Source organism: Salvelinus fontinalis, chromosome 16 (genome assembly GCF_029448725.1).
Source record: "Salvelinus fontinalis isolate EN_2023a chromosome 16, ASM2944872v1, whole genome shotgun sequence".
Classification (NCBI taxonomy): domain Eukaryota; kingdom Metazoa; phylum Chordata; class Actinopteri; order Salmoniformes; family Salmonidae; genus Salvelinus; species Salvelinus fontinalis.
Genome location: NC_074680.1, coordinates 48,921,887 through 48,940,418, shown reverse-complemented (window position 1 = coordinate 48,940,418; position 18,532 = coordinate 48,921,887). Strand labels below are relative to the sequence as shown.

The following is an 18,532-nucleotide window of genomic DNA, read 5'->3' as shown; positions in this document are numbered from 1 at the left end:
GCCTGAACACACACACACAGCATCCATTTTCTCAACGAACCCTGTGGAGTACACCTCCCTGACCACGGAGTAGTCTTCATCTTGGTGTATACAGATCCCATAGCCGTCCATCTCATCTGATCCCTCTAGCAGCCCTGTGAAGAGAAGACCGCTCACTAGAGAAATAGACTGGGCTGGAGATAAACTAATAACAAACAGGTGCCATTAATACAGGTAACGAGTGGAGGACAGAGGAGCCTCTTAAAGAAGAAGTTACAGGTCTGTGAGAGCCAGAAATCTTGCTTGTTTGTAGGTGACCAAATACTTATTTTCCACCATAATTTGCAAATAAATTCATTAAAAATCCTACAATGTGATTTTCTGAATTTTTTTCTCATTTTGTCTGTCATAGTTGAAGTGTACCTATGATGAAAATTACAGGCCTCTCTCATCTTTTTAAGTGGGAGAACTTGCACAATTGGTGGCTGACTAAATACTTGTTTGCCACACTGTATCTATTCCTCTGTTCCCCCCATGTCTTTGGTGTGTGTGTGCTTGAGAGCTTGTCTGTCTGTGTCCTACTGTCACTTCAGTCCTCCTCCAACTCCCCCCTGCAGTAAGTCCAGTCCTCCTCCTATTCCCCCCCTGCAGTAAGTCCAGTCCTATTCCCCCCCTGCAGTAAGTCCAGTCCTCCTCCTATTCCCCCTGCAGTAAGTCCAGTCCTCCTCCTATTCCCCCTGCAGTAAGTCCTGTCCTCCTTCTATTCCCCCTGCAGTAAATCCAGTCCTCCCCCTATTTCCCCCCCTGCAGTAAGTCCAGTCATCCTCCTATTCCCCCTGCAGTAAGTCCAGTCCTCCTCCTATCCCCCCTGCAGTAAGTCCAGTCCTCCTCCTATTCCCCCTGCAGTAAGTCCAGTCCTCCTCCTATTCCCCCTGCTGTAAGTCCAGTCCTCACCCTAGTTCCCCCTGTAAGGGATTTCTGCCCTCAGTTCATACAAGAGACGTCAGGAAACTTCCTTGATCAGAGGTTTGTTTGTTTAATAAAGATTGCAAGCAGGAGTTTACACTTACAGTCATTTGCATGTAACACACTCAGTCCTCAGGATGGTGTTTTCCCTTTTTATCCCCAACTGAGGTTCACCTCGTCCAGGGTGATGTCCTTTAACTTTATTACAAAGATGTCTCTGCTAGGTAGAGTTCAGCTTTTTGTGTTATGGGCAGTTAGTCTCACAATCCTTCTTCCTCCTATTGCGATCATGTGCTAGTAGAAGACAGACTGGGCATAGTATCAACAGGAACTGAAAGTATAGTTTTAAAAAAACAGGCATCTTACTTTTGTACCTCTTCATGCACTTATTAAGTCTCTACCACTGATTCTTAATCTCAAGCCAAAGTAAAACATTAATTATTGTACTTTTGTAAATACAGGTGTTCCTATAATGTACAGATATTATAACATTCCTATTCCCCCTCCAGTAAGTCCAGTCCTCCTCCTATTCCCCCTGCAGTAAGTCCAGTCCTCCTCCTATCCCCCCTGCAGTAAGTCCAGTCCTCCTCCTATCCCCCCTGCAGTAAGTCCAGTCCTCCTCCTATTCCCCCCCTGCAGTAAGTCCAGTCCTCCTCCTATCCCCCCTGCAGTAAGTCCAGTCCTCCTCCTATTCCACCCCTGCAGTAAGTCCAGTCCTCCTCCTATCCCCCCTGCAGTAAGTCCAGTCCTCCTCCTATTCCCCCTGCAGTAAGTCCAGTCCTCCTCCTATTCCCCCTGCAGTAAGTCCAGTCCTCCTCCTATTCCCCCCCTGCAGTAAGTCCAGTCCTCCTCCTATTCCCCCCCTGCAGTAAGTCCAGTCCTCCTCCTATTCCCCCCCTGCAGTAAGCCCAGTCCTCCTCCTATTCCCCCTGCAGTAAGTCCAGTCCTCCTCCTATTTCCCCCCTGCAGTAAGTCCAGTCCTCCTCCTATTCCCCCCCTGCAGTAAGTCCAGTCCTCCTCCTATCCCCCCTGCAGTAAGTCCAGTCCTCCTCCTATCCCCCCTGCAGTAAGTCCAGTCCTCCTCCTATTTCCCCGCCTGCAGTAAGCCCAGTCCTCCTCCTATTTCCCCCCTGCAGTAAGTCCAGTCCTCCTCCTATTCCACCCCTGCAGTAAGTCCAGTCCTCCTCCTATCCCCCCTGCAGTAAGTCCAGTCCTCCTCCTATTTCCCCCCTGCAGTAAGCCCAGTCCTCCTCCTATTCCCCCCTGCAGTAAGTCCAGTCCTCCTCCTATTCCCCCCCTGCAGTAAGTCCAGTCCTCCTCCTATTTCCCCCCTGCAGTAAGTCCAGTCCTCCTCCTATTTCCCCCCTGCAGTAAGTCCAGTCCTCCTCCTATTCCCCCCCTGCAGTAAGTCCAGTCCTCCTCCTATTCCCCCCTGCAGTAAGTCCAGTCCTCCTCCTATTTCCCCCCTGCAGTAAGTCCAGTCTTCCTCCTATTTCCCCCCTGCAGTAAGTCCAGTCCTCCTCCTATTTCCCCCCTGCAGTAAGTCCAGTCCTCCTCGTATTCCCCCCTGCAGTAAGTCCAGTCCTCCTCCTATTTCCCCCCTGCAGTAAGTCCAGTCTTCCTCCTATTTCCCCCCTGCTGTAAGTCCAGTCCTCCTCCTATTCCCCCTGCAGTAAGTCCAGTCCTCCTCCTATTCCCCCTGCAGTAAGTCCAGTCCTCCTCCTATTCCCCCTGCAGTAAGTCCAGTCCTCCTTCTATTTCCCCCCCTGCAGTAAGTCCAGTCCTCCTCCTATTCCCCCCCTGCAGTAAGTCCAGTCCTCCTCCTATTCCCCCCCTGCAGTAAGTCCAGTCCTCCTCCTATCCCCCCTGCAGTAAGTCCAGTCCTCCTCCTATTCCCCCTGCAGTAAGTCCAGTCCTCTTCCTATTCCCCCTGCAGTAAGTCCAGTCCTCCTCCTATTTCCCCCCTGCAGTAAGTCCAGTCCTCCTCCTATTCCCCCCCTGCAGTAAGTCCAGTCCTCCTCCTATTCCCCCTGCAGTAAGTCCAGTCCTCCTCCTATTCCCCCTGCAGTAAGTCCAGTCCTCCTCCTATTCCCCCTGCAGTAAGTCCAGTCCTCCTCCTATTCCCCCTGCAGTAAGTCCAGTCCTCCTCCTATTCCCCCTGCAGTAAGTCCAGTCCTCCTCCTATTCCCCCTGCAGTAAGTCCAGTCCTCCTCCTATTCCCCCTGCAGTAAGTCCAGTCCTCCTCCTATCCCCCCTGCAGTAAGTCCAGTCCTCCTCCTATTCCCCCTGCAGTAAGTCCAGTCCTCCTCCTATTCCCCCTGCAGTAAGTCCAGTCCTCCTCCTATTCCCCCTGCAGTAAGTCCAGTCCTCCTCCTATTCCCCCTGCAGTAAGTCCAGTCCTCCTCCTATTCCCCCTGCTGTAAGTCCAGTCCTCTTCCTATTCCCCCTGCAGTAAGTCCAGTCCTCCTCCTATTCCCCCTGCAGTAAGTCCAGTCCTCCTCCTATTCCCCCTGCAGTAAGTCCAGTCCTCTTCCTATTCCCCCTGCAGTAAGTCCAGTCCTCCTCCAACTCCCCCCTGCAGTAAGTCCAGTCCTCCTCCTATTTCCCCCCTGCAGTAAGTCCAGTCCTCCTCCTATTCCCCCTGCAGTAAGTCCAGTCCTCCTCCTATTCCCCCTGCAGTAAGTCCAGTCCTCCTCCTATTCCCCCTGCAGTAAGTCCAGTCCTCCTCCTATTCCCCCTGCAGTAAGTCCAGTCCTCCTCCTATCCCCCCTGCAGTAAGTCCAGTCCTCCTCCTATTTCCCCGCCTGCAGTAAGTCCAGTCCTCCTCCTATTCCCGCCTGCAGTAAGTCCAGTTTATACTCTATCAGAGTAAAGTTGGTGATTTTGGCGATGGGCTCAGGGATGACGAACTCTCTAACCCGTGTGTAGCCTACGTTCTCATACAGCCTCTGCGCATCAGTCTGCACAACAGACGTGTAGAGAACGACCGCAGGGAAGCCTCTCTCCCTGCTGAAGTCTGCCACTGTCCTACTGAGGGCCTTAGCGATACCCATCCCCCGGTGTGTCCGACGTACAGACAACCTCTTCAGCTCCATGCAGCCCGGTTCTCTCTCCGCGGGCAGGCAGGCCACCGAACCCACCACCCGGCCGTCGCTCTCAGCCACCCAGAAACACGAGTCCTTGTTCTCCAGGTAGGTCTCCTGGATGTGGTCGAGGTCCTTCCTCAGGGAGGTGTCGATGTAGCTGTTGAAGAGGTAGCCCACCAGCTGCTTGGCCCCGGCCAGGAGGAGAGTGACCCCTACTACAGGCAGCAGGACGGACCTGGAGCTGGCCAGCAGGGCGCAGAACGTGACCATCAAGATCATCTGGGTCAGGGGCTGTTTGAGGAGGTGCATGAAGGAGGAAGGGACGTGCTCGCTCATCCCCATGGTGAAGATCTCCTTCACGGTCTCCTTGTCGTCTTCCTCAAATCTCCGGATAGTGATGCCAGCCATGGCACTGGTGGTTGGCACTGCTCGGCCCTTTAATAGAGACGACACAGTGAGAGCTGGCAGTCTACTCAGTACAACCTACCGTTCAGTCCAACGCTGACAGTCTACTCAGTACAACCTAGAACCTAAAGCAGCGCTTTATTATGGACAGACTTCTCCCCATCTTAGCTACTGTTGTATCAATATGTTTTGACCATGACGGTTCACAATCCCGGGTTACCCCCAAGCAGTTTAGTCACCTCAACTTGCTCAATTTCTACATTATTCATTACAATATTTAGTTGAGGTTTAGGGTTTCGGGTTTAATGAATGTTTTACTCGGTCACTCGTCTCAGGGCACAAGTCTCCCCTTCTCAAAACATCTTGTATTGAATCAGAATCCCGTAACTAGTCATCATTATTCAATTTATTAATTTCCTGTCTACTCGGCTGAGGCCAAAGGGTCGTTTTAGTCTGCCTACTCGGCTGAGGCCAAAGGGTCGTTTTAGTCTGCCTACTCGGCTGAGGCCATAGGGTCGTTTTAGTCTGCCTACTCGGCTGAGGCCATAGGGTCGTTTTAGTCTGCCTACTCGGCTGAGGCCAAAGGGTCGTTTTAGTCTGTCTACTCGGCTGAGGCCAAAGGGTCGTTTTAGTCTGTCTACTCGGCTGAGGCCATTGGGTCGTTTTAGTCTGCCTACTCGGCTGAGGCCATTGGGTCGTTTTAGTCTGCCTACTCGGCTGAGGCCAAAGGGTCGTTTTAGTCTGCCTACTCGGCTGAGGCCAAAGGGTCGTTTTAGTCTGCCTACTTGGCTGAGGCCAAAGAGTCGTTTTAGTCTGCCTACATGGCTGAGGCCATAGGGTCGTTTTAGTCTGCCTACTTGGTTGAGGCCAAAGGGTCGTTTTAGTCTGCCTACTTGGCTGAGGCCAAAGGGTCGTTTTAGTCTGCCTACTTGGCTGAGGCCAAAGGGTCGTTTTAGTCTGCCTACTTGGCTGAGGCCAAAGGGTCGTTTTAGTCTGCCTACTTGGCTGAGGCCAAAGGGTCGTTTTAGTCTGCCTACTTGGCTGAGGCCAAAGGGTCGTTTTAGTCTGCCTACTTGGCTGAGGCCAAAGGGTCGTTTTAGTCTGCCTACTTGGCTGAGGCCAAAGGGTCGTTTTAGTCTGCCTACTTGGCTGAGGCCAAAGGGTCGTTTTAGTCTGCCTACTCGGCTGAGGCCATTGGGTCGTTTTAGTCTGTCTACTTGGCTGAGGCCATTGGGTCGTTTTAGTCGGCCTACTTGGCGTTGTTAAGTAGGGCTACTTTGTCTGTCATTATTCCATTGCTGATGACGTCTGTCGTTATTGCTGGGTTCACGTGCTAGTCGGAACTAGGAAACTCTGTAATTTCCCACTTGCTAACTGGTTGTAGTTATACACTTGCCACGTTCAACCAGTTACCAAGTCGAACATTTCAGAGTTTCCTAGTTCTGACTAGCACATGAACGAGGCATATGTCGTGATCCAAGCCCATGCTTCCATGATATTATTCATTCTCTCCCCAGGCATGTTTACCAAGCAACAGATCGTTAGAAAAATGAAATGCCATGTAGATAGTTTATTTCGATTGTACAAATGTTGTGACCAGTGTCTGGAGAGAAGTTTTGGTCCTCTCCAAATTGAACCAATATATGGTGAATAGTGAGTTCTCCTACCTTCATCTCAATGTGTCTGGAGTAAACGCAGGCAGTAGTAGCTAGCCATGCATTAGGCTATTTATTAACCCATTTCATTGATCATTGAATAGGACAAAGTAAGTATATCGTGTGCATTTTCATCTGCCAGGTTGTTTACCTTCGAACATCCTGAATGAGTGACGGAACGTAACGATGTACTGAGTGACAGAGCAGTAGTGAGGTAACGTAACGATGCACTCTGACGATGGCCATCATATTTCTAATGTTTATCATTGAAAGAATGTAGCCAACTACATTTCCTAATGTTTTGCTTAAAAGTTAATCTTGCATTTTAACTTTCTACTGGGGAAAAAAAGGAGAGAAGTAGCCTACGCATGAGACAGACCGCTGTCTGGAGACCCAATGAAGAGATCAGATATACACTGCTCAAAAAAATAAAGGGAACACTTAAACAACACAATGTAACTCCAAGTCAATCACACTTCTGTGAAATCAAACTGTCCACTTAGGAAGCAACACTGATTGACAATACATTTCACATGCTGTTGTGCAAATGGAATAGACAAAAGGTGGAAATTATAGGCAATTAGCAAGACACCCCCAATAAAGGAGTGATTCTGCAGGTGGTGACCACAGACCACTTCTCAGTTCCTATGCTTCCTGGCTGATGCTTTGGTCACGTTTGAATGCTGGCGGTGCTCTCACTCTAGTGGTAGCATGAGACGGAGTCTACAACCCACACAAGTGGCTCAGGTAGTGCAGCTCATCCAGGATGGCACATCAATACGAGCTGTGGCAAGAAGGTTTGCTGTGTCTGTCAGCGTAGTGTCCAGAGCATGGAGGCGCTACCAGGAGACAGGCCAGTACATCAGGAGACGTGGAGGAGGCCGTAGGAGGGCAACAACCCAGCAGCAGGACCGCTACCTCCGCCTTTGTGCAAGGAGGAGCACTACCAGAGCCCTGCAAAATGACCTCCAGCAGGCCACAAATGTGCATGTGTCAGCATATGGTCTCACAAGGGCTCTGAGGATCTCATCTCAGTACCTAATGGCAGTCAGGCTACCTCTGGCGAGCACATGGAGGCCTGTGCGGCCCCACAAAGAAATGCCACCCCACATCATGACTGACCCATCGCCAAACCGGTCATGCTGGAGGATGTTGCAGGCAGCAGAACGTTCTCCACGGCGTCTCCAGACTCTGTCACGTCTGTCACATGTGCTCATGTGCTCAGTGTGAACCTGCTCTCATCTGTGAAGAGCACAGGGCGCCAAAGGTGAATTTGCCAATATTGGTGTTCTCTGGCAAATGCCAAACGTCCTGCACGGCGTTGGGCTATAAGCACAACCCCCACCTGTGGATACCACCCTCATGGAGTCTGTTTCTGACCGTTTGAGCAGACACATGCACATTTGTGGCCTGCTGGAGGTCATTTTGCAGGGCTCTGGTAGTGCTCCTCCTTGCACAAAGGCAGAGGTAGCGGTCCTGCTGCTGGGTTGTTGCCCTCCTACGGCCTCCTCCACGTCTCCTGATGTACTGGCCTGTCTCCTGGTAGCGCCTCCATGCTCTGGACACTACGCTGACAGACACAGCAAACCTTCTTGCCACAGCTCGCATTGATGTGCCATCCTGGATGAGCTGCACTACCTGAGCCACTTGTGTGGGTTGTAGACTCCGTCTCATGCTACCACTAGAGTGAGAGCACCGCCAGCATTCAAAAGTGACCAAAACATCAGCCAGTGTCACGACTTCCGCCGAAGTCGGCCCTTCTCCTTGTTCCGGTGGTGTTCGGCGGTCGACGTCGCCGGCTTTCTAGTCGCCATCGATCCACTTTTCAGTTTCGTTTTGTTTTGTCTGTATTATCCACACCTGTTTTCAATTCCCCCATCATGTTCCCTATTTAACCCTCTTGCTTTCATTTCTGTTTTGTCCGTGATTGTTTATTACGTTAGTGGTTGTTGTTAGTTCTGTTTTTTCCCTTTGTGGATTTTTTGATGTATTTTGAGTAAACGTTTTATGTTTCGCTCAAACACCTGTGTCCTGCACTTGACTCTGGTACTTCGCTACACACAACCTTGACAGAATCACGGACCGGACTTCAAATGGAGTCAGCAGGCACAGCCAGCCCCTCTATCCAAGTCGAGGAGCAAGTGCAACAGCACGCGACCATGTTACACAGTTTAGGGACTGCCATGGATCGCGTGCTGCAGACAATGGACCGATGGGAGAGAGGAGGTCTCCCGGTAAATCAGACCCCATCAACACCACCCGCGCCTATCCTTATTCCACCGGTCATCCCTCCATCTTCAGGACCCAGTGGGATTCGGCTCTCGCTCCCAGGAGCGTATGACGGTACAGCAGCCGGGTGTCAGGGGTTCCTCCTACAGTTGGAATTATACCTGGGAACTGTTCATCCGACCCCTTCAGGACGAGAGAAGGTGGGCGCCCTCATCTCCTGTCTGACTGGTAAGGCCCTGGAGTGGGCCAACGCCATCTGGGGAAGAGAGGGACAAACACTGGACAACTATGATGACTTCTCTCGCCGCTTCCGGGCGGTCTTTGATCATCCACCTGAAGGGAGAGCGGCGGGAGAGCGTTTGTTCCATCTCAGACAGGGGATGAGGAGCGCTCAAGATTTCGCCTTGGACTTTCGTACTCTGGCCGCCGGTGCGGGATGGAATGAGCGGGCCCTGATCGATCACTACAGGTGTAGTCTACGAGAGGACGTTCGTAGGGAGTTAGCCTGCAGGGACACCACTCTTAACCTGGACCAGCTGGTGGACTTATCTATCCGGCTGGATAACCTGTTGGCCTCCCGCGGACGTCTAGATCGGGGTCCGCCCGTTCCATTACCCAGCCCCTTGGATCCTACACCGATGGAGTTAGGAGGGGCTGCTAGTAGGGGGACAGGAGGGAGGACCACTCCATGCACCAACTGTGGACGCAGAGGACACACTGCTGTCCGGTGCTGGGGTGTTTCTCCTGGAAGTCGAGGTAGCAGGCGGAGCACTGATGGGTCATCTCCGGTGAGTAGGCACATAATTCACCCAGAGTCTTCTGTTGCGCACATGTGGTTACAAATAGAATTTCCTGAGTTTTCCTCGCATCCTCAGCATAAGGCGCTAGTAGATTCAGGCGCAGCTGGGAACTTTATTGATCGCTCTTTAGCACATAGATTAGGGATCCCTATTATTCCTGTTGATGTTCCCTTCCCTGTACATGCCTTAGATAGTCGTCCTTTGGGGTCGGGCCTGATTGGGGAGGTCACAGCGCCCATCGCTATGAGAACGCAGGGGGATCACGAGGAGAGAATTAGTCTCTTTTTGATCGATTCTCCTGCGTTTCCTGTTGTGTTGGGTCTTCCCTGGTTGGCCTCTCATGATCCGATTATTTCGTGGCAACAGAGGACTCTCAAGGGATGGTCCTGTCAGTGTTCAGGTAGATGTGTAGGTGTTTCCTTAGGTGCCACTACGGTGGAGAGTCCAAACCAGGTTTCCAACATGCACATTCCTCCCGAATATGCCGATTTGGCACTCGCCTTCTGTAAGAAGAAGGCGACTCAATTACCACCCCATCGACCGGGGGATTGTGCGATAGATCTCTTGGTAGACGCTAAACTTCCCAGGAGTCATGTGTATCCTCTGTCACAGGAGGAGACGGTGGCTATGGAGACATATGTCACCGAATCTCTGGGACAGGGATACATTCGGCCTTCCATCTCACCTGTCTCCTCGAGTTTCTTTTTTGTGAAGAAGAAGGATGGAGGTTTGCGCCCGTGTATTGATTATCGAGGATTAAATAAGATCACGAAAAAATACAGTTACCCGCTACCACTCATAGCCAGTATGACCGAGTCATTACACGGGGCGCGCTTCTTCACAAAATTGGACCTCAGGAGCGCTTACAGCCTGGTGCGTATTAAGGGGGGAGATGAGTGGAAGACAGCATTTAGCACCACTTCTGGGCATTATGAGTACCTCGTCATGCCGTACGGGTTAATGAATGCTCCATCAGTCTTCCAATCATTTGTGGATGAGATCTTCAGGGACCTGCACGGGCAGGGTGTAGTGGTGTATATAGATGACATTCTAATATACTCCGCTGCACGCGCCGAGCATGTGTCCCTGGTGCGTAAGGTGCTTGGTCGACTGTTGGAGCATGACCTGTACGTCAAGGCTGAGAAATGTCTGTTCTTCCAACAGTCCATCTCCTTCCTAGGGTACCGCTTTTCAGCGTCAGGGGTAGAGATGGAGAATGACCGCATTTCAGCCGTGCGTAATTGGCCGACTCCAACCACGGTAAAGGAAGTGCAGCGGTTTTTAGGGTTTGCCAACTACTACCGGAGATTTATCCGGGGTTTTGGTCAGGTAGCGGCTCCCATTACCTCACTGCTGAGGGGAGGACCTGTGAGACTGCAGTGGACAGCTGGAGCGGACAGGGCGTTTGGTCACCTGAAGGCTCTGTTTACTTCAGCTCCCGTGCTGGCTCATCCTGATCCTTCCTTAGCATTCATAGTTGAGGTGGACGCGTCCGAGGCGGGGATAGGGGCTGTGCTGTCTCAGCGTTCGGGTACGCCACTAAAGCTTCGCCCCTGTGCATTCTTTTCGAAGAAGCTCAGCCCGGCGGAGCGAAACTATGATGTGGGGGACCGGGAGTTGCTGGCTGTTGTCATGGCTCTGAAAGCGTGGAGACACTGGCTTGAGGGGGCTAGACACCCTTTTCTCATTTGGACTGACCACCGCAATCTGGAGTACATACGGGCAGCGAGGAGAATGAACCCTCGCCAGGCAAGGTGGGCCATGTTTTTCACCCGTTTTGATTTCACCCTTTCCTACAAACCAGGTTCCCAGAACGTTAAGGCAGACGCACTGTCCCGGCTGTATGATACAGAGGAGAGGTCCTCAGATCCCACTCCCATCATTCCAGCCTCTCGCCTGGTGGCACCGGTGGTATGGGAGGTGGACGCGGACATCGAACGGGCGTCACGTTCAGAGCCCATTCCACCTGACTGTCCAGCTGGGCGTATGTACGTTCCGTTTGATGTCCGCGATCGTTTGATCTGTTGGGCTCATACGTCACCCTCCTCTGGTCATCCTGGGATCGGTCGGACGGTGCGCTGCCTTTCTGGGAAGTACTGGTGGCCCACGTTAGCTAAGGACGTGAGGGTTTATGTTTCCTCCTGTTCGGTATGTGCACAGTGTAAGGCACCTAGACATCTGCCCAGAGGGAAATTACAACCCCTTCCCGTTCCACAGCGACCATGGTCACACCTATCGGTGGATTTTGTGACGGATCTTCCCCCGTCGCGGGGTAACACCACGATCCTGGTTGTTGTGGATCGGTTTTCTAAGTCCTGCCGTCTCCTTCCTTTGCCCGGTCTCCCTACGGCTCTACAAACTGCGGAGGCTCTGTTCACCCATGTATTCCGGCACTACGGGGTGCCTGAGGATATAGTTTCTGATCGGGGTCCCCAATTTACGTCTAGAGTCTGGAGGGCGTTTATGGAACGCCTGGGGATCTCGGTCAGCCTTACCTCAGGTTTCCACCCCGAGAGCAACGGGCAGGTGGAAAGAGTAAACCAGGATGTGGGTAGGTTTCTGAGGTCCTATTGCCAGGACCGGCCGGGGGAGTGGGCAGCTTACATCCCCTGGGCCGAGATGGCCCAAAATTCCCTCCGCCACTCCTCTACCAACCTATCACCTTTTCAGTGTGTGCTAGGTTACCAGCCGGTCCTGGCACCATGGCATCAGAGCCAGATTGACGCTCCTGCGGTGGATGAATGGTTTCGGCACTCAGAGGAGACTTGGAACGCTGCTCACGTACGGCTACAACGGGCCATCAGGAGACAAAAGGCGAGTGCCGACCGCCACCGCAGTGAGGCCCCCAGGTATGCACCGGGGGATCGGGTCTGGCTCTCGACCCGAAACCTACCCCTTCACCTGCCCTGCCGGAAGCTGGGTCCGCGGTTTGTGGGGCCATTTAAAGTCCTGAGGAGACTGAACGAGGTTTGTTATAGGTTACAACTCCCCCCTGATTATCGTATTAATCCCTCGTTCCATGTGTCTCTCCTCAGGCCGGTGGTGGCTGGTCCGCTCCAGCAGTCTGAGGTGCGGGAGGTCCCTCCGCCCCCTCTTGACATCGAGGGGGTCCCGGCGTATACCGTAAGGGCCATCATGGATTCTAGACGTCGGGCGAGGGGCCTTCAGTACCTCGTGGAGTGGGAGGGGTACGGTCCGGAGGAGAGATGCTGGGTACCGGTGGAGGACATCCTAGATCCATCAATGTTACAAGAGTTTCACCGTCTCCACCCGGATCGCCCTGCGCCTCGCCCTCCGGGTCGTCCCCGAGGCCGGTGTCGTCGCGTGGCTCGGGTACTGTCACGACTTCCGCCGAAGTCGGCCCTTCTCCTTGTTCCGGTGGTGTTCGGCGGTCGACGTCGCCGGCTTTCTAGTCGCCATCGATCCACTTTTCAGTTTCGTTTTGTTTTGTCTGTATTATCCACACCTGTTTTCAATTCCCCCATCATGTTCCCTATTTAACCCTCTTGCTTTCATTTCTGTTTTGTCCGTGATTGTTTATTACGTTAGTGGTTGTTGTTAGTTCTGTTTTTTCCCTTTGTGGATTTTTTGATGTATTTTGAGTAAACGTTTTATGTTTCGCTCAAACACCTGTGTCCTGCACTTGACTCTGGTACTTCGCTACACACAACCCTGACAGCCAGGAAGCATAGGAACTGAGAAGTGGTCTGTGGTCACCACCTGCAGAATCACTCCTTTATTGGGGGTGTCTTGCTAATTGCCTATAATTTCCACCTTTTGTCTATTCCATTTGCACAACAGCATGTGAAATTTATTGTCAATCAGTGTTGCTTCCTAAGTGGACAGTTTGATTTCACAGAAGTGTGATTGACTTGGAGTTACATTGTGTTGTTTAAGTGTTCCCTTTATTTTTTTGAGCAGTGTATATTCAGCCCAGTGGAAAAGTGCAACAGGAGCTGATGAAGTGCAACTAAGGCACGAAATGACTTATTTTCCATTCATGATTTGGAGCGAACACTGACTGAAGCCGGGCAGAATTTACAATAACAAGCTATTTAGATCTGCAGCAAGGTCTTTTTCTGTGTTTTATCTAAAAAAATGCTGCATTAACAAATCCTGCATTAATAAATCCTGCATTAACAAATCCTGCATTAACAAATCCTGCATTAACAAATCCTGCATTAACGCGCCCTCTGTAGGGTTAGTGTTCCCATAAGGCCATATCTCCATGTTATAATGAGTGTTGAACAGGCGGTTCCTCTATCTCGCATGCTCCAAACACCTGTGTGTAATGGAAAAAATACCGCCAAAATCATCTTGTCAACGAAAAATACTCTCGGCTGCAACTGCGAAACAGCCGGGTGCACACAGTATACAGTGTGTATTTTGCAATTGTGAGTTCATTTTTTTATGTGATATGAAAGTAAAGGGCTTTATATTTCTGGAACCATATCGCAATTGAGAATCGGTTCAAGTTTATATGGAGTGTTTGGTTGTTTATGCTGCCAGAGTCAGTCTACCTGGAGTATTTGGCTGTTTATGCTGCCAGAGTCAGTCTACCTGGAGTATTTGGCTGTTTATGCTGCCAGAGTCAGTCTACCTGGAGTATTTGGCTGTTTATGCTGCCAGAGTCAGTCTACCTGGAGTATTTGGCTGTTTATGCTGCCAGAGTCAGTCTACCTGGAGTATTTGGCTGTTTATGCTGCCAGAGTCAGTCTACCTGGAGTATTTGGCTGTTTATGCTGCCAGAGCCAGTCTATGTACTATGGGGAAAGGAGATTGGCTAATGCTTTCGCTGTTCGTTAGGCTTACTCATCTTATTGGCTGACAAAAAGTAAAATGTGGACAGTTCTTCCAATTTCAATATGTACCTTGGAATTGGATGAGGGTGGGCACAGTTGGGTCCCCGACGTGTCCGTCTTCACTTGTAGCCTGTGAGAAAGACCCGGGTCACGTGACGGAGAGCCGTGTGAGTGAGATGAGAGGTTCTTCGGAGCAGGGAGAAGGGCTGCAAAGGGCATAGATATTTTAGGGTGCATTATGTCCACACAAAGGAGATCCCGCTGGGAAATTTGTGGCGTTATCAAGTGCTTCTCAAAAAAACAAAGCAGAGCTCATCCATTTCAAGCGACTTTTTTTCAAATCATCATTAGTCTCATCGTGGAGCCTTACAATGTATTATAAATCTAAACATATCAGACCAACATTTGTGGAACTTAAGTTACATTAATAACTCTAAATTAAGCATATGAGGAGGACATATTTATTTGTTAACCGCTCAACACAGAATAGCAGTATAGCTTCCGTCCCTCTCCTCGCTCCTACCTGGGCTCGAACCAGGGACCCTCTGCACACATCAACAACTGCCTACCACGAAGCGTCGTTACCCATCGCTACACAAAAGCCACAGCCCTTGTGGGCAGAGCAAGGGCAACAACTACTTCAAGGTCTCAGAGCGAGTGACATCACCGGTTGAAACGCTACTAGCGCGCACCCCGCTAACCATTTCACATTGGTTACATGCTCACTCCCTCAAATCGTTGATAAAATATTATTTATATTTTATTCAGCTTTGTTCAATTGTATTCTTCATACTATAAAATATAGCCACGGAATTTTAAGCAAATCTTGTCTGCTAAATGAACTGTAGCCAACAGCCAGATCTGGACCTAACATAAGTGTAACGGATGTGAAATGGCTAGCTAGTTAGCGGGTACGCGCTAGTAGCATTTCAATCAGTTACGTCACTTGCTCTGAGACTTTAAGTAGGGTTGCCCCTTGCTCTGCAAGGGCCGCGGCCTTTGTGGAGCGATGGGTAACGACCGTGCTTCGTGGGCGACCGTTGTTGATGTGTGCAGAGGGTCCCTGGTTCGCGCCCGTGTCGGGGCGAGGGGACGACGTAAAGTTATACTGATGCATTGAGGCTGTTGACCCGGATCACTGGTTGCTGCGGAAAAGGAGGAGGTTGAAAGGGGGGTGAGTGTAACGGATGTGAAATGGCTAGCTAGTTAGCGGGTACGCGCTAGTAGCATTTCAATCAGTTACGTCACTTGCTCTGAGACTTTAAGTAGTGTTGCCCCTTGCTCTGCAAGAGCCGTGGCCTTTGTGGAGCGATGGGTAACGATGCTTCGTGGGCGACCGTCGTTGATGTGTGCAGAGGGTCTCTGGTTTGCGCCCGTGTCGGGGCGAGGGGACGGTTTAAAGTTATACTGTTACATAAGGACAACTCAGAGTATGATATTCTGTTCTTTTGAAATAGTCTACATTTTCTTCATATCATGTTTCTTTAGACCTAAAATAAATAATGGATTTATTGTGAAGGTGAAGGCTATATTACATGGACTTTTAAAAAATGTACATGTTCCAAAGTTCTGCATCAGTGGCTCGTAGGAAGCCAGGAGATTCTATGTGTGTTTATATTAAAGGTCCAGATTCTACGTGTGTTTATATTAAAGGTCCAGATTCTACGTGTGTTTATATTAAAGGTCCAGATTCTACGTGTGTTTATATTAAAGGTCCAGATTCTACGTGTGTTTATATTAAAGGTCCAGATTCTACGTGTGTTTATATTAAAGGTCCAGATTCTACGTGTGTTTATATTAAAGGTCCAGATTCTACGTGTGTTTATATTAAAGGTCCAGATTCTACGTGTGTTTATATTAAAGGTCCAGATTCTACGTGTGTTTATATTAAAGGTCTGCATCGGTGGCTCGTGTTGAGGCCAGGAGATTCTACGTGTGTTTATATTAAAGGTCTGCATCGGTGGCTCGTGTTGAGGCCAGGAGATTCTACGTGTGTTTATATTAAAGGTCTGCATCGGTGGCTCGTGTTGAGGCCAGGAGATTCTACGTGTGTTTATATTAAAGGTCTGCATCGGTGGCTCGTGTTGAGGCCAGGAGATTCTACGTGTGTTTATATTAAAGGTCTGCATCGGTGGCTCGTGTTGAGGCCAGGAGATTCTACGTGTGTTTATATTAAAGGTCTGCATCGGTGGCTCGTGTTGAGGCCAGGAGATTCTACGTGTGTTTATATTAAAGGTCTGCATCGGTGGCTCGTGTTGAGGCCAGGAGATTCTACGTGTGTTTATATTAAAGGTCTGCATCGGTGGCTCGTGTTGAGGCCAGGAGATTCTACGTGTGTTTATATTAAAGGTCTGCATCGGTGGCTCGTGTTGAGGCCAGGAGATTCTATGTGTGTTTATATTAAAGGTTCAGATTCTATGTGTGTTTATATTAGTTAAAGGTCTGCATCAGGGGCTCGTGTTGAGGCCAGGAGATTCTACGTGTGTTTATATTAAAGGTCTGCATCGGTGGCTCGTGTTGAGGCCAGGAGATTCTACGTGTGTTTATATTAAAGGTCTGCATCGGTGGCTCGTGTTGAGGCCAGGAGATTCTACGTGTGTTTATATTAAAGGTCTGCATCGGTGGCTCGTGTTGAGGCCAGGAGATTCTAAGTGTGTTTATATTAAAGGTCCGGATTCTACGTGTGTTTATATTAGTTAAAGGTCTGCATCAGGGGCTCGTGTTGAGGCCAGGAGATTCTACGTGTGTTTATATTAAAGGTCTGCATCGGTGGCTCGTGTTGAGGCCAGGAGATTCTATGTGTGTTTATATTAAAGGTCCAGATTCTACGTGTGTTTATATTAAAGGTCTGCATCGGTGGCTCGTGTTGAGGCCAGGAGATTCTACGTGTGTTTATATTAAAGGTCCATTGCCGTGAGACCGACAGTTGTTTGCTTGACAATCACCGGCTGACGAAATGTCGTGACCCCCACAGCCCTCTCGCCTCACCTGAATGTCACCTGACTGCATTGCCTGGAAACCCAACTCAGGCTGAAATTAGGATTTTAATTTTTACTTTTTTTATTTTACCTTTATTTAACCAGGTAGGCTAGTTGAGAACAATTTCTCATTTACAACTGCGACCTGGCCAAGATAAAGCATAGCAGTGAGACAAAAACAACAACACAGAGTTACACATGGAATAAACAAACATACAATCAATAACACAATAGACAAAGTATATATACAGTGTATGCAAATGAGGTAGGATAAGGGCGGTAAGGCAATAATTAGGCCATAGTGGCGAAATAATTACAATTTAGCAATTAAACCCTGGAGTGATAGATGTACAAGTAGAAATACTCAATCAGGAAAGTTTCCTCTCACGACCTCTACAGGCCGCCAGAATATTTAATCAAATTATATTTTAACGTTCTTTACCGGTTGTCCATGTGGTTGGTCCTTTTGGCAGTAGGAATGTGGGACAATATTTCCACAGGAATATATAATTATGTCACATTTTCAAAGCGCTGGTAAAGCGTTCAGATTTCTACCTGAAGCATGTACACAACCGTGTAAACACGTGCCTGCATTACGTTACTTACTCCTGTGTTTTATGTTGTGCACAAGCGTCAGGTGATATACATCTGAACGCTCCACCAGCGCTTTGAAAAGTTGATGCAATTAGACTTATATCCTGTGGATATATTGTCTCACATTCCTACCGACAAAAAGGACCAACCACACGGAAAACTGGTAAAGTACGTTAAAATGTATAATTGTATTCAACAACATGTTGGCTTATAGAGTAAACTGTCCTTATTCAAACGCTCATTTCTGCCTGACAGAGTTCAGTGCAATTCAATGTCGGATCCGAGACAACTGACCGCAGTGTCAATACCCTATATTTCAGTAATCCAATGAATGCGACATCAAACCTGATCTTCCCTAGCTATTTGATACCAAGCTACATTAGTTATTAGTTTCTATCGATTAGCAAATAGCACGTAACTCTCCTGGCAAACTAAAGCTAGCTATCAGCTCTGAATTGTTACCTAGCTAGATAGCGAGTAATCTTTTTATTGAACCTTTATTAAACTAGGCCGATAATCAGATCATATATATTTACATTTCCATCACAACGTGTATGATTAATCTTTCAGCTGTCAATGGAAACGATTTGTAAGAGATAAAAAAAACCCACCTGATTTTGATATGTCCCTGAGAAATATAAAATCCTGTTGGAGAGAAACAATTAGGAGTTTAGTTGATTGTGGTTCTGACGTCCGCATTCACTGAGATAGGAGGGGTTTAGGGTACGTCTTGTTTTCCGATTGGCTGAAAGGAACATTCAGTCACTCCTACTCTTCATTCTGCAGTTTATTGGCACCGTTATAAAAATGATGGTTATATAAACACATGGCCAGTTAATGTAGAAAGATAAAACAAGGGGGCAAGTAAACACGTGACATTTTTATCTTGCTATGTTATCTTCGTAGGATTCCGTGTGGCTCAGAGGGAATAGCATGAGGCTTCCAACGCCATGGTTGCTGTTTCGGGACCAGCACCTCAATGACTAAATTGTGTCCCACCACTCGCCAACCCCTCTTTTACGCTACTGCTACTCTCTG

At 49.3% G+C, this 18,532-nt stretch overlaps 1 protein-coding gene across 3 annotated transcripts; it reads right to left on the bottom strand.

Annotated features, from left to right (window-relative positions):
- Positions 1-995: 995 nt before the first annotated feature.
- LOC129813308 (N-acetyltransferase 8-like) lies at positions 996-18,215 on the bottom strand. Of its 3 annotated transcripts, none has more exons than XM_055865648.1 (4): positions 18,106-18,215; positions 13,992-14,128; positions 3,783-4,466; positions 996-3,749 (listed from the first exon to the last, which is right to left on the bottom strand). In XM_055865648.1, exons 1-4 carry the CDS (start codon positions 18,191-18,193, stop codon positions 3,738-3,740), a joined length of 921 nt encoding a protein of 306 aa, XP_055721623.1. In that variant the 5' UTR covers positions 18,194-18,215; the 3' UTR covers positions 996-3,737. The 3 variants fall into 3 exon arrangements, with proteins under 3 accessions (XP_055721623.1, XP_055721624.1, XP_055721622.1); XM_055865649.1 differs by having other exon boundaries at positions 996-3,586; XM_055865647.1 differs by having other exon boundaries at positions 996-4,466.
- Positions 18,216-18,532: the final 317 nt, after the last annotated feature.